General features: G+C 29.8%; 1 protein-coding gene across 1 annotated transcript; it reads right to left on the reverse strand.

Moving 5' to 3' along the window:
• Positions 1 to 3,625, reverse strand: LOC112274549 (uncharacterized). The gene is made up of 9 exons (XM_090248345.1): positions 3,449 to 3,625; positions 2,676 to 2,945; positions 2,385 to 2,564; positions 2,049 to 2,198; positions 1,790 to 1,846; positions 1,617 to 1,688; positions 1,362 to 1,473; positions 894 to 1,115; positions 1 to 640 (listed from the first exon to the last, which is right to left on the reverse strand). The coding sequence occupies exons 2-9, from the start codon at positions 2,865 to 2,867 to the stop codon at positions 516 to 518; spliced, it is 1,110 nt and encodes a 369-aa protein (XP_090104471.1). The 5' UTR covers positions 2,868 to 2,945; positions 3,449 to 3,625; the 3' UTR covers positions 1 to 515.
• Between the last annotated feature and the right edge of the window lie 11,908 nt (positions 3,626 to 15,533).

Raw genomic sequence — 15,533 nt, forward strand, 5'->3', positions numbered from 1 at the left:
TAAAAATGCCACTTTTAATCTTATTCCAAATTCAGAATTTGTAACACCTAAACCACATTCTATTGTGAAACAAAATCTTTTCCATACCAAAACCATCAATTGCTCATTTCATCATTGTTTTCTTATCCACCCAAATTCATGTCGTTTCACAAAGTGGTGTATGACAACTCGCAATCCAATCTCAGATGCTCAGGAAGCTCTCGCTGCTGAACGCAATCAAAGGCTTGAAGCCAAGGAATCAACTTGAATGAACTACAAAGAAAAGTGAATGAACTGATCTGTTCTCGTGCGAATAGCGAGATGCAGAAGTGTTGCGGTGATAAACAAAGCATGTAGCTTTTTCATCTTTAAACTTAGCATTTGCCGAACTGAGAACGACAAAACGCAGCGAAGTTAAAAGTCTGCGGTAATGACCCCAAACTGGTGATACTTTCCACCTTGTTCTTACCACAAGACAAAACTACTTGAGTTCCAAATGCTAGAAAAGAACTTAGTTTTGTGCATGAATGGCATGTTTAGTGGAAATAGTAGGCAGCATTAACATCGCAAGTCGCAGATAATAATTTGGGTGGAGGCTTTTGACCAGCAGCAGGCATTTTCGAAGGATCGCCTGGATAGAACTGCCATCCATTTCTATGACCTAGAGTTGAACAAACAATTTTACCCATGTTAGTGTGCCGAGACAGCTTCATGAATGACCCCAACTTCGGGATACTTAATCTCTCCACTTGAGGCACAATGGATCTCGGCGTTTGATTGCAGAGACGACGTTTTTGGAATCTCTTGAGATGAGGAAAGACTGAGAAATCTGATGGCATTACTGGGATGGTTGTTTTGCATTAGCCGTTATGAAGAAATTGATCACTGGAAATGGTTGAGAGTGGAACACAAACCTTGCTTTTGGTCATAATATTTCTGGTTCTTGTCGGCAGGCTCATCTGCAAAATGAAAAGTTCCGCGAAGAGTTCCGTAGGGGAATGGATTCAGAGTTGCAGGGTCGCGTGGATATGAAATTTGCTTCCGAGGATGGGCCACCCGTTCGACGTCACCGGCAGCGGGTTTCTTAGTTGGATCGCCGGGATAGAATTCAACATCCTTTCGTAACACTTGATGTCCTACAAGTCCACACTAAGACCTCCGTGAAATTAGAACCATCAATAGTGCATTCTTCAACAACAACAACAACAAAAGGTAGAGCAATGCATCAGTCACGTGAAATTGTGTACAGAATTTTGGATCTTCATGTTTCAATGTCCTGCGCATTGCTGTGCTACTGATGCTCCTGTGGGTGCGGATTGTTTAAACTAACTCTATTTCACGATGTAACCGAGAAGTGTTGGATCAACTGCATGGTAGCATACCTTCCTTCAAATCACAATGAAGGGGTAGACCATCTATTAACTTCTTCTCCTCCGCATGAGGAATGGGCCAAGGTTTATACGTGTTTATATCCCTTGGAAAGACGTTAGGCCTCTGAATATTGTCAAACATGAAACTGTGTTAAGAGCCGAGGAATAAATTGCATCAGACTGTGTGGCTTTTGTAGCCAGTTCAACCACAGTGTTGAAATGTAATCGAGATGTGGCGAGAATATTGGGCTTGCTCTACTAGCGTACCTTCGGTAATTTTCCTGCGGGGTCATACTCATCCCGTTCAAATGGACAGTGCGTTTCCACAAAGGGCTTCGCCTGCAATTGGAAAGCACAACTATTAGTCTCGCCATTCAACTCGGTTCGCCCATCTAGACGTTGACTGTGATAAGTATGAAGTAAGCTTTCACGGCGCTTACGGCTCTCTGTCTGCGCCGCAATATGTTGTTGTATAGACTTGGCTTGCCCTCTCCATACTGCGCAATTGCATAGACCACTAGATTTGTTAGGATCGGTTGTGAGAGCACAATGGACTGCTGGTTGAATGACAGTTTATCTAACTTGTTGAACGGGATCAGAGGGCTTTTCTGCACCATGACAGGGTTCTGGCTGTTGATGCTTGTAATATACTCACAAATTTATGTGACGTTGCATTAGGTTTCAGAAAGGCCAAGTCACCTTTACTATGACCATGTTATCTTTTGTAGCAAAAGGAGCTGCGCAGGACATTGCCTCTCGAATAATCTTAGGCCTCGGTGGCGGCGGAGTCATGGATCTGTTGGCTCCAGGTTTGCGATTCCAAGGGCTTCCATTCCATTTGTTATCTGGCTGCCATACTTAAGAACACGTTACCTGTAAGATACTGCAAATATACTTACAGATAATTGTAGAAGGTTATTTCTACTCGGGTTTGCATGAAAATGACTCTACCTAGCCATTCATTCCGTGATGCGAGACATGTTTTGGCAATATTTTCTCTTGCGGAGACGTTGCCCATATCAGGGAATTGCTTACATATTTTAGGTCGAAAGTGCGAGACTCCTTGGGATTCGAGTTGTCTCCGTCATCCAACTCCCATGGCAACTTGTGAATCTTCTTCCGCAGTTCAGCGTCAACATGACCCAGAGTAAAGCCTCTGGATTTCATGTGCGGGTGCTCGTCCTTCTCCCAAGGAGGTATCACCATCGGATTTGTCTACTGCCATCATCAACCTTAGCAATTTTAGCGACACAAATTCAATATGGGAGTCAAAGGTTTCGTACGCGAAGTTCAATAAAATCTGGTGGAGTGAGCAAACATAGGTACCTGTCTTTGGAAGCGTTCATTGTCGAATGTTGCAAAGGGAGCATTTGCCGAGGTGGACAAGATCCATGGATTCAACCCAGGACCTCTCCCAGGTCTGGAATGGTAGAGCAATTCGTCGTGCTCCCATGGTCGAATTCCAGGCTCTCTCCACCAGGCCTTCTGTCTGTAATGAGGGTCCGGCTTGTATTCCATTGGGCTGAATCGCTGGTGGCCCCAGAGATTGTCATCCTTGGCGTATGGCTCTTTGAACGCCTTATTCTTCTTCAAATTCTGCCAATATCCTACATAATCTGATTTATCAAAGCTGTACTTGTGATGATGGTGACGAACGTGCACATTGGGCTTTGAAGTCAGAGAGAAGCTGGCTTGAGGCATGGTCAATGCACTGGTAGAAAGTTGATACAAAGCACAAATTGGCACTCAAGGAACACATTCAACATCTCCTGATAAGCGACCCTCATGTGCTGCCCACATCGTTGTTGCTCAACCTCCCTCAGACTAAGCCAAAAACACATAAACAATTGAGGTGTTTCTATAGCCGCTTGTGCTTTGCGACCAAGTGGCTGTTCATCTCGTCATAAGTAGGTGCATTTCAAATTGTTACTTCATCGAAAGTGATTCAGAATAAACGCAACATTCTCTTTCTGTCTCTGATTGCATGTCAGAAAAACCTGGTGCAAGTACACGACATGTTGCAGGTGCATTGAAATGTGAGGAAGTGAGCTTTCAGATATTACAGATAGGTGGGGCTAGGCCAGAGATGGAACTCAAACCACAACATTGTGAAAGAGCTGCAAGGTGAGTCGAAGAACAGCATGTCGAAGCCATGGATACAGAAGAAAGATCTGAAGGGGCAAACATGAAGAGACGATACCCAGCACAAATAAGGAAGCAACCGGCCCTTCGTTGTGACCGTTCAATGACGAATCTACCAGGTGATACGTTTCATGTCACAGGCCACCCAAAAGTACACATCAACTGCCGACACATCTTGCAATGCCACCGACATTGAAGAGGAAAATGAACGCCACGCTGATATCCGCCTCCTTTCAAGCTAGAAATCTGAGCATCTGTATATGAATCGACCTGAAAATCCTCAAAAAATCAGGGGCGGCAGGTGTAGGTTTTTTTTGGGGTGAAGGTTTAATTAGGTTTAATTATAAAACCTGAAAATCAGATATTTCAAAAAGAAAAAAAGGTTTAACTGAGTTCATCTTGCAGTCACTTGTGCAGTACACAGGCAATTAATTGCCTAACCAACCTGCAACTGTGACACCGATTCCCTGCAAGCTTCTTGGTTTTGTGCATGATCACCAATGTAATGGTGCTACTGAATCTTACTCCTTAATTATCAAAACAACTTTTTGCAGCACTGGCGGACAAGATGCAACTTTGTATAATAAAATAAAAACCTTACAAAAAACAAGAAATATTTTTTAAAAAATATCAAAAATAAAAATCTTGATTGAATCATAACAAAATCCTAATATAACCTTTAATAAATCCTAAATCAATCCTAAATCAATCCTAACCAAATCTTAAATCAAGCCTTAATAAAATCTTAAATAAACCCTAATTAAACTCTAAAAAAAGTCTAAATTCTAACCAAATCCTAATCAAATGCTAAATCAATCTTAATCAAGTTATAAAAAAATCCTAAATCAATCCTAACCAAATAATAATCAAATCTCAATCAAATCATAATCAAATCCTAAACCAAATTCTAAGTCTTAAATAAAGTCTTAAAAATCCCTATAGTAGATTGAAACTTCAACAACTAATGATCAAATCATTGATATCAGCTCAAAATTTATACACATCTCAACAATTTAGTTAGAAACAAGAACAACTTTATAAATGTTTATTTCAATCCAACTAGAAGATTGTTGCAAATCATAGAAACCCTCACTACTCTTTTAAACTCCAATTCCTAAGATCTTAGTATTTTAAAATATAATAAACTTTAAATAAACCATTAAATCAAGCTTAAACTTAGAATACATATTTAATACAATAATAATTACTTAATCAAAAAAATTTACTTGTAAATCATTTAAAAATCTCATAAAATTTTCTTAAGTATATATTCTTCATATTTTTCAAAATTCAAGTTAATCTAAAATAACCTTAATTTTTTAAATCCTTCATAAATTTACTAAAAACTCAAATCACTCAAAACCAATGCTTAAAGAACTTTTCTTTAGTTTGCTTTCTAATCTCATTCTTCAATCAACCAAAGAGACCTAAAAATGCCATATGTATATAGTTTGTGCTTAAAGATCCAATTATGACCTTGTTTCACAATTGTCCTTCTTTGTATATTAAATCTTGATTTCTTAAGATAATTTTTGCTACAAACTACTCTTAACTATTTTATAAAGATGCCTACATGTATTATTTTTCTTATCTACATTAAATTGCTCCATTTATAGTAATAAAAAGTAAATAGAAGCTTATTTTTTAAAAAAACAACATAAGCATTTATTAATTTTATTACTTCTTTAGCTATTATTTATGCTTCTAAGGTAAATTTCTATTTAATTTTTAATTAAGTCCTTCTATAATATAATCTTTATTTTTATTTTTTATTTGATAGCTATATTACAATACAACAATTTTCAATTATATCTATATTTTTGGATACTCTCATAATATTGTCTATTTGATTGATCTTAATTGGCTATTATATTGGCAACATCTTGTGCATTATCATTCTATACATCTACACAATAGTTGACTCCTCTATGTCTCTTATAAGAAAGATTTATACATATTAGCTGAATTGGCACAATCTTCTATATTTGAATATCTTACCAATTTCAATTCTTGAACTTAGTAGTCATATTAGTACCAAATTGTATGCTATCTATACTTCAAGGCTTCATGGCAATGCATAAGGCTAAAGTCTTGCTATCATTCAACTATTGAAGATTATGTAGATTATGAATTTAGAAAAGAAGTATATTGAAGGTTTTACAAATGCACACTTTTAAATAAGCACACATTATTGTATGGAAGATAGTGAGAGCAGCAACTAAAGTCTTAGGAAGGATCTTAAAATCTATATAGCAAGTTAGTAATCAAATGCCATATCAATAAGTTCATGCCACTCATGGCTCTCATCAATCGTCTCATTTTCATACAAAGATGTTTATTTTTTTATTTTTTATTTTTTTTATCTATCTAATATCTAAAATTAAGATTTAAAGTAAAGAAGACAAGAAAAATAGAAAGAAAATTAGATCTCTTAATTCTTTGCTATTCTACTTCTATCTTTTTATCCAACTAAATCCTAAACCTTGTAATCATGTTGAATTAATTAAATTTTGAACACTGTGGATATTTATTGAATTCTAGATATGAAGGTAAAATTACTTTAGTTGAGTCATTGACATCATGGTGAAATTACTTTGGTTGAATTATAGACAATAAGATGAAATTATTTAATCTAAATGATATGAAGGTGAAATTACTTCAATTGAGTTGTAGATATTAATGTCCACTTTAATGCTCTTGCACAATTCAAATTTATATGCAATTCTAGATGCTTTGTTAGTAGTGAGTTTGTATTTTATTTTATTTTATTTAAAAAGTTGATATTATATTGCTAGTTTTGATTTGTAATCTATGTTAGAATTGTTGGAATTCATGAATCAATTAGTATGGTTGATTAAAGTTGGAGGTTGCAAAAATATTATATTAAATTTATTTATTGATTTATTTATTTTTATATTATGTGTAGACATTATACATAGCAAGAAAGTTGCTAGATTCATATTTGCCTAATGATTAGGTTGTAGATTAATGATTGATCATATAAAGCTTAATTCAAATTTAAATTTTATCTAATTCATAATAGATATATCTATAGTAATGTATCCAAAATTATTGATTGATATAAAAAGCAAAGATTTCTTCTAATCTTTGGCACAATAATAATAAAAAAAAAATCCATAATAATTAGACTTTGTTATAACATGTACTAGTTTCTTGCCATATCAACAAGTCTACCATAGGTAATAAGAAAATTACATACTTATAAGATATAATGCTTAACAAAGCATAGTTATAAGAGTGAAAGAATGATTTGGTTGTTTGGTTATTAATTATTGGCATAACTAATTATAAAAGATGCATTGATATATCAATATAATAATTTTTTTTTTTAGTAATTTCTTATGTCAAAATTATCCACTAAAGAAGCACTTACTGTCAAAGATAAGAACTCAATGAAATCAAATAAATAAATGAGGCTTTCTCTCAAAAAAATACAAAAAATAGAAATAGAGAGGTATATACATTAAAAAGGAAACTAAAATGGCTATTGCCAAAAGATAAGAAAACTAGAGACTCTTGAAACTAAGTTGTAGCAAATTGTATTTGCCACATATTCTAATCTTTGTTTCCTTTGAAGGTAGTTAATAGGTCCTCTAAGCCATTGATAATATCCCATTCCACGATAGGAAGACTTCCTTATTATTTAATCATTGTTAAAACCTTTGTAACTTCCTTCAAAAAAAATATTTGTAACACCATCAACAATAGTTGCTACCTCCAATAAAATCAATAAACATTGAAAGTCTCTTCCTAAGTTATGATATTAAATATTTTTTTGATATAACACAACTAATAAATGAAAGAGAAAAGAAAAAATTACAACATAGAAGATCTTATTTTAAAATATTAAAGCAAATTATCTTAAAAATGTAGATAATAGTCAAAAGATAGTAAAATTAAAAAATGCTAATGCTATCTTTTTGTAAAATAGGCTTCTACTTACTTTAGGGCCATAAAAAAAAAAAAAAAAAAAAAAAAAGTAGATTTAAAAATTAAATGATATAGACATATGAAAGGAATAAAGAGTAGATTTTAGCAAAATTAACCTCAAGAAGCTAAGAATTGATATCCGGAGAAGACTCGTTGTCAACATGGATCAAAATCATACCTTAAGACACAAAACTGTGCATCTACAATGACTTTGAAGTTCTTTTGGAAGATCAAAGAGTGAGATTTGAGAGTAAACTTATAAAGAGATTTTTAAGGATTGAATTTATATCAATTGAGTTTATATTTAGTTTTGGAGAGATTTTCAAAATTAGTGATGTTCTTCGTTGATTTAGATTTTGAAAAATATAATTATGTCAACATATTTGAGAGTTTCTTAAGTTGTATAGTATGTATATGAATAAATTTTGGATAGAGTATTAATGTGCTAGTTGTAAATATATGTGCAAATTTTGAAAACAATTAAATGGTTAGATCAAAGTGTGTGAAAGTTTTTGTAGATTGAAGTTTCAAAAATTAGAGTTTGATAATCAGTGAGTCTTTTTAAGATCTTTCACAATCTGTCATTTGAATTAAAGTGATTTTTTTTATATACAGACTAGACTTTATTTTCAATAGTTTAAGTAGATTTTGGAAGAAATCCAATGATTCATAAAGAAAATATTAGTACTAGAAGTTCAATATTTAGATTGGAGTAGGAGGCTAATCAACACCTAAATAGATTTTAAGATTTTTCTTCTATATGGTATGTGCAATTATCTTCAAATTTTTTATACTTATTTTTAACTAAGAGGTTGAAAGGTATATAAATTTTTAAGTAAGATCCATGGTTTCATCAATAGATATTGAGGTTCTAATTTACTTTAGAATTGATTTGAGTTGATTAGGATTTGGTTTAGAATTTAGGATTTATTTAGGATTTATTTTAGGATTTAAGATTTTTCTATGGTTTATTTTAAGATTTAGGATTCTTTTAGGTTTGATTTAGAATTTAAAATTTATTTAAAGCTTAATATTTGTGTAAGGTTTGATTTAGGATTTTGAATTTAAGATTTGTCTAAGATTTTTTTTAAGATTTAGAGTTTGTCTATGGCTTATTTTAAGATTTAGGATTTATTTAAGGTTTGATTTAGGATTTAGAATTTATTTAAGGCTTAAGTATGCTTAAGATTTGATTTAGGATTTAGGATTTAGAATTTATCTAAGATTTGGTTTGAAGTTTAGGATTTAGTTAGGATTTAGTTAGGATTTGATATAGAATTTAATTAAGATCCATTAGGATTTTAATTAGGATTAAAATAGAATTTGATTAGGATTTATTTAATATTTTTTAAATATTTCTTTAAGATTTTTTGTGGATTTCTTTTGGATTCTTTTAGGATTTTTTTAAGGTCTAATTATTATTTCTTTATGATTTCTTTAAAATTTCTTTAAAAATTCTTCATGTTTCTTTTGTTATTTCTTTTAGATTTTTTTGGATTTGATTAAATCTTAATTAGTATTATTAAGAATTTATTAAATTTTATTTAGGATTTTATTAAAGTTGTTAGAATCTTCTTGTTACAATTTTTTTTCTATTTTCTACAATCAAGTGCGTGGTATATTTTTAAGCAAGATTTTTTATAATATGACAATGCATTGTATTTTGCCATCTATTCAAGGAAGAACATATCATTCTTGAAGGTCTTCATCTCTGTTATATCATTTTAAAGGCTATGATAATTATAATTTCTTGTCCAATAAGTCAATAAATGATGGCTCTTAAGCTGAATCTGCTGGCTATTGATTCTTTATCCATTTAATACCATAATTATATAGAAACTAAAAACAAGGATAGAAGGTAGAATGCAATCTTTTTCAAATAATTATAATAAAATTTTTCTATCTTTTATCTTGGTTTTGATAGATGTTGTTAATGAATTTTTTTGACTTTCTTTTTTGCATTTGTAAGATTTTTTTACCGACTTTCATGTGCTTTTGTTAATATTGTATCGACACCAATGAATAAGATATTCTAATCTATATCAGCATTGCCTTGAGTCTAAGATTTCTTTCACATCAAATTCTTAATTATTACCTACTTCTATAAGAAGCAATAATATTTGATTTCTTCTTTGAATATTCACTATCTTATATGGCTCTAAAAGAGACATGTCAAATATAAGATGGATTTTCATAAATTTCGATAGATGTAACTCATAAACAACTAGATTCACTTATTTACAAATGAAAAATGGTTCAAGTTTATAATAATCCAACTTAACACAAGGACAAATAGTTTTAATATTATAGTAAAGTAACCATATCTTATCACCAATATAGAAATGAGGTTGTTCCTTATGATAAGCATCCACGTTGCTCTTTTTTTATTCTTGAGCATCTTTTAGTTGTACCTTTATTATTGTATGTAGCTCAAATAAATTTTTTATAAAATCTTCTACTACAAGGTTATCAACTTTTGAAAAGTCAAAAGAATCAAGTTATAAATGATAATCATAATTAGTAAAGAAAGATGTTTATTACAAAGAAGAATGTACTTTGTTATTATAAGCAAATTTTGCTAATGGCAAAATAATTGTTCAATAATCTTAATTATAGTTGATGGTATACTTCAAATATTGCTTCAAAACTTTATTTACATACTTTGTTTGTCCATTAGTTTGAAGATGAAAAGTTGAAGATAGTTTTATTTTAGCTTTTAAAATCTTGAAAAGTATTCTTTAAAATCTTGATACAAACTAAGTTCTCTTCTCCAATATAATATCTTTAGGTAATCTATGATAGCGATAGATATTATCAAAGAAAAACTGGATTGTTTCTTCACCTATAATAGTTTTTGTACATGATACAAAATGTACCATCTTAGTGAAACAATCTATAATCACAAGTATATTATTATAATAACTTGAGACTAAAATTTTTGTGATAAAATCCATAAAAATAGAAGACCATAGTTGTTTTGAAATGGATAATAGTTAAAAAAGTCTATAGAATTGATCATAAGAAGTTTTTGACCTTGAACAAATATCATATGACTGAACAAAGTCTTTCGCTTTCTTCCACATTTGTAGGCACCATAAATATTTGGATGTAAGTTTTAAAGTCTTATTGTATCCAAAATATTTGGCTGTTAGAAAGTCATGATGTGCTTAAAAAACACATAAATATGCTACTCTTTTTGAAATATGTAAGTGTCTTCTAAAATAAAGTAGGTTGTTTTTGAACTCGAATTTGGATGCATCATGAGACTTAGAAGAAGGATTCTTGATATCATGAATTAAAAAATCAGAGAATATACTTGATTGCATTTATTTGAAAAGCATTGAATTAATAGTTAATGTTGATTTTATTGATCAAAGATGAAAATGCTTCAACTTCAAGAGAATCATTCTTTGTTGATCAAAAGATGTGTCTCTTTTTTTTGGTACAAGATAAGAATATTTAGAAAGGGCATCTAATAAATTGTAGAATAGATATTAGTTCATTTTTGTAAGATATTGATAAAATAGATTAATAGTCCATAGAATAGTCAGTTTAGGAGGACGGATGGTTGATATAGTTATTAAAAACGGTTTATTACAGGATTACGGTTAAGATATGGAAATCAATAGCAATTATATAGGAATTGTAGAAGTTTGTTGGAGTGCCAGACTATGATAGTCATGAACTAGGGTTAAGCTTGGTGCTACCTCTTTGTTTTCTTTGTTTTCTTTGTTGTTGAAGAGTAATAGATAGTTTTTGAATACTGAGAAGTGAGTCTATAGAATAAATGAGAGATTGATTTATGAGTTATTGATTATATAATTGGAATATTATATGATTGAATTATATAAGAAGTTATTGAAAGATTGATTATAGATGGAAGATTATGATTGTTGTTTATTGAGAGTTGTGTGTGTACTAAAAAAGGAAGTTGGTGATTACGGAAATTCTGTGAATCCAGATTAATTGAAGTGAAGTCTGTTATTCCTAATGTTGGATGGAATTTATGAGTTTTGAACAGTCTTTTAAGAATGTGAGGTTATACGTTGTTGTTATCAGTTGATGAAGGAGTATTGTTCTTGGAAGGAAGCATTGTAGTATTTCTTGGTATTTTAGTGGTTCAAAATACAGTTAATTGAGTGATCCTAACTAGTAAAGCTCATGCGCTTAGTCTTTTCCTGAGTTTGAATTTCCCTATATAGATTTATTCTGAAAGGAATCTGTAGAATAAGTAAAATGACAATTACATAAACCTTGTTGTTTTTTGGATTGATAAGTAATCTTAAAATCAAATCTTGATAAAGATATGCTTCAATGTATTTAAAAAAAATTCAAAATACATGTTGACATAAAGTTGTCAAGATTCTTATCAATAGTATAAATAATAATAAGATTAAAAGTGCCTTCTAGATAATGGTTCCATTCTTAAAACAAATCTATAATTACAAAAAGTTCTTTGTCAAGAATCTTATAATTGATCTCAATTACTAAAAAAAATCTTGAATGAAAATTTATTAGATGAAGTTTATTATATGTTCCCATTTTTGATAATATAACATCTAAAGCAAAGTCCAATGCATGTATTTCTATAAAAAAATGGCTTAAAAAAATTGATACAATAAAAGATTTTTACAAAAATAAAGGCTCTTTTCAAAGCTTCAAATGTTGCTTATGCTTCTTGGTTCTATTGAAGTTTCTCTTTATAAGTCAAACGTGTAAGTGGAGCTGCAACTTAAGAGAAGTTCTTGATGAAGATCCAATAGTAGTTGGTAAATCCTAAAAAATATTAGACATCTTTTATTATTTTTGAAATCTTACAATTTATAATAGTTAAAATTTTTTAGGATCTATCATAAGTCCATGATTTAAAATAATATATCTTAAGAAGTTGACTTAAGTAGTGTAGACTTCACTTTTCTATCTTGGCAAAGAGTCTTACATCTCTTAGTTTTTGTAATACATGATGAACATGAAGTTCATATTTTTCTGTATTCTTAGAATAGTTTAACATATTGTCTAAGTAACAAACAACAAAGCCATCTAAAAACTCTTAAAAAACATCATTTATTAAATATTAGAAAATTTTTGGTGCATTTTTAAGTCCAAAGGCATAATATTATATTCAAAAGATCCATATTTGATTCAAAATATAATCTATCATTCATTTCTTTCTTTTATGCATATCAAATTGTATGCTCTTTATAAATCTATTTTTATATAGATCTTAGCTTGTTTCAATTGATCAAGAAGTCTAGATATCAAAAGTAGTGGATAACTATTTTTAATGGTAATTTTATTGAGTCCTTAATAATTAAGATACATTAGTAATGATCTATCTTTTTTCTTCACAAATAAAATTGGAGCTCTTATTGGAGATTTGGAATGGCATATGAAATTCTTAGCTAGATTTTTTTTTAATATACTCCTTAAGTTTAGCCAACTCATTTTGTGATAAACTATAAATTTGTCCAAATAGCAATTGAGCTCCTTCTTAAAAATCAATTTAGTAGTCATAGGAACTATGTTTTGGTAGTATATCTGCATTCTTTTTCTCAAATACATCTTAAAAAATTTGATATTGGCTAGGAATGCTACTTGAAGTCTTTTCACCATTAGAAATAAGTACTTCATAAATAACACAAGGTAATCTTTCTTTTGCAGTATATAAGAAAGCTATTACAGCTACAAATATAAGTTTAATTATACTAGAATAATAACTTTCTATTTCATCAACTATACTCTTAGTTATCATTTTAGAAAAGTTAAGAGTACAAGAAATCCAATCTCTTTTTGGATTATAACTTTCAAGCCATAATAAACCTAAAATAATTGAATTATAGGGAGATCTAATGATATTAAATATTACAAAGCCACTATGACCATTAATTCTTACTTCTATAAGAAGTATTTCATGATTAATATTTTTTGAAGACAATAGACAATCATCTATGATTTCTATGTGAATATGTCTAATTTTCTTTACTAAACGTACATTATGTCTTTTAACAAATTTTTCATCTAAAAAATACATTAAAGTCCTTGAATCTAAGAAGACAAAGGCTTTATGATGTTTAGATTCCAAAATAATATTTATTGTAAAAAAAAAATGATTATGAGGAAAGAATAGGATCTTCACTAGATGTTTTATAAAGTTCTAGCTACATGGTTCCTATTATAGTTGAACAAACTTATTTTTGCACATACTATCTTCTTTGATAGTCATACTTCTCATTTTGTGGTTGTGTTGCTTCTTTGAATAATGTTGAGTAGTGTATTTAGGTTCTTTACAATACAAGTTCAATCCTTCTTGATGACAACAAGTCTTTTCTTACTCAAAAAGAAGTTTGAAATATACTGCATCAATTTGTATATCCTCTACTTATGAATATATGTATTGAGAAGATGTTGGCATTATTATTAAATTATAGTAGCATTAAGGTGCACTTGGATGACTTTTTGATCAAAATTCAAAAAGTCAATTTTCACATCTCACAACAAAGTCAATTGCTTGACTTAATGTTTGAGGATCAAATAAGTTTAGTATCAATTTTTTTTATCTCATATTCTAATCCATAGAAAGATTAGCTAATAAATGCAAGATCATCTTATTTGATATTAATTGTAAGTTGTCAAAATTGTAAAGCATATAATATTGTTAATTGATTTTCTTGTCACAAAATACAAATCTTGTTGGTTGCAACATGAGTTGCATCATGTTTTTCATACATAGATCAAAACTTTGCCAAAAAAACCTCCAAAATTATCTATTATTGAATCTTGTTATTTAAAAAAAGATGAAAACTATGATAATATTGAATTTGAAAAGAATGTACCAATGAATCTAACTTTTGATCTTAGAGTTAGATAGCTTTAGAATTGAAGTTGAATCACAAATTATATTTAATTGATAAATCCTTGAAACTTGAATCTTGTGCCATCAAACTTCTTGGTGTCAAGATAGAGAGAGTTTGCCTTAAGAAAGAGTTGGGCTTGTAATTGCAACTAAATGCTCAATCAACTCTAAAATATTAAAGTTCTAAATTTATATATATAACATTTTTCTTTTTAGCACAATTACATCAAAATATAAGCCTAAGCATAAAAAAAAATACTCAAATATATGATAAAATATCTTAAAACCTTATATATCCTATAGAATTTAAAAAAAAATTTCAACAGTTCATATCTCATAATCTAATAATTCAAACAAGCTAAAATTTTACATAAAGTATTAATATACTTTCAAAAACTATTAAAACAAATTTCAACTACAAATTCATTACGGATCTTGAAATATTGTCAAAATCCTAACAATAGCTTCAAATCCTTGCTTACATATACCTGCATTTAATTTTCTTTATATCTCACAAAATAAGTATTTAAATACCATGAAACACTGATTTATAGCTCTTCAATCTAATAACATATACTTATGGAAATTTTGAGCCAAAATTCGTCCAAAAACTCAAGATATGACTTCTATAATTACTATCAATAAAAGAACTCACTTACTATCTTTGAATTACATGTGTTGTCTTCAATGCCTTATAATTCCTTCAAAAAAATTCCAAATCATACAAAATTTGCACCCGAATCATATCCAAAAACCTAAACTTATTGATATTAGCGTCCAAAGCTCAAATGACCTTGCAAAAAAATTCTAATCCCTAATAAGGCTTCAAACAACTTCCTTGAATCCCATTGGATATGACATTTGACTAATAGGAATGAAGATCTTTATCCCTAGCATTCATCCAATCATATCTTACTTTCATCTTTTCCAATAAAGCCTTTTAATAGTTTAAACTTTTAATTTTAGACTCCAATCTTCTCTTAAACTTTATACTAAATATCTAAATCCTACATTATATAAACACTAGAATCAAAATAGATAAACCTCTAAATAAATTTTCTTATATCAACTTTCTTTAAATTTACTTACTATGGACTTTAATCCACAACAAGACTTACAACCATAATATATATTTTAATTAATTTTTTTACATATTGTAAGCAACTATAGTATAATACCGAGCAGTGCAATCCTTGGTTCTCTAATACTAGAAGGATATTCTACCACATGAAAAAGAA

The sequence above is a fragment of the Physcomitrium patens genome, chromosome 2 (assembly GCF_059467195.1).
Source record: "Physcomitrium patens ecotype Gransden chromosome 2, ASM5946719v1, whole genome shotgun sequence".
NCBI classification, from domain to species: Eukaryota; Viridiplantae; Streptophyta; class Bryopsida; order Funariales; family Funariaceae; genus Physcomitrium; species Physcomitrium patens.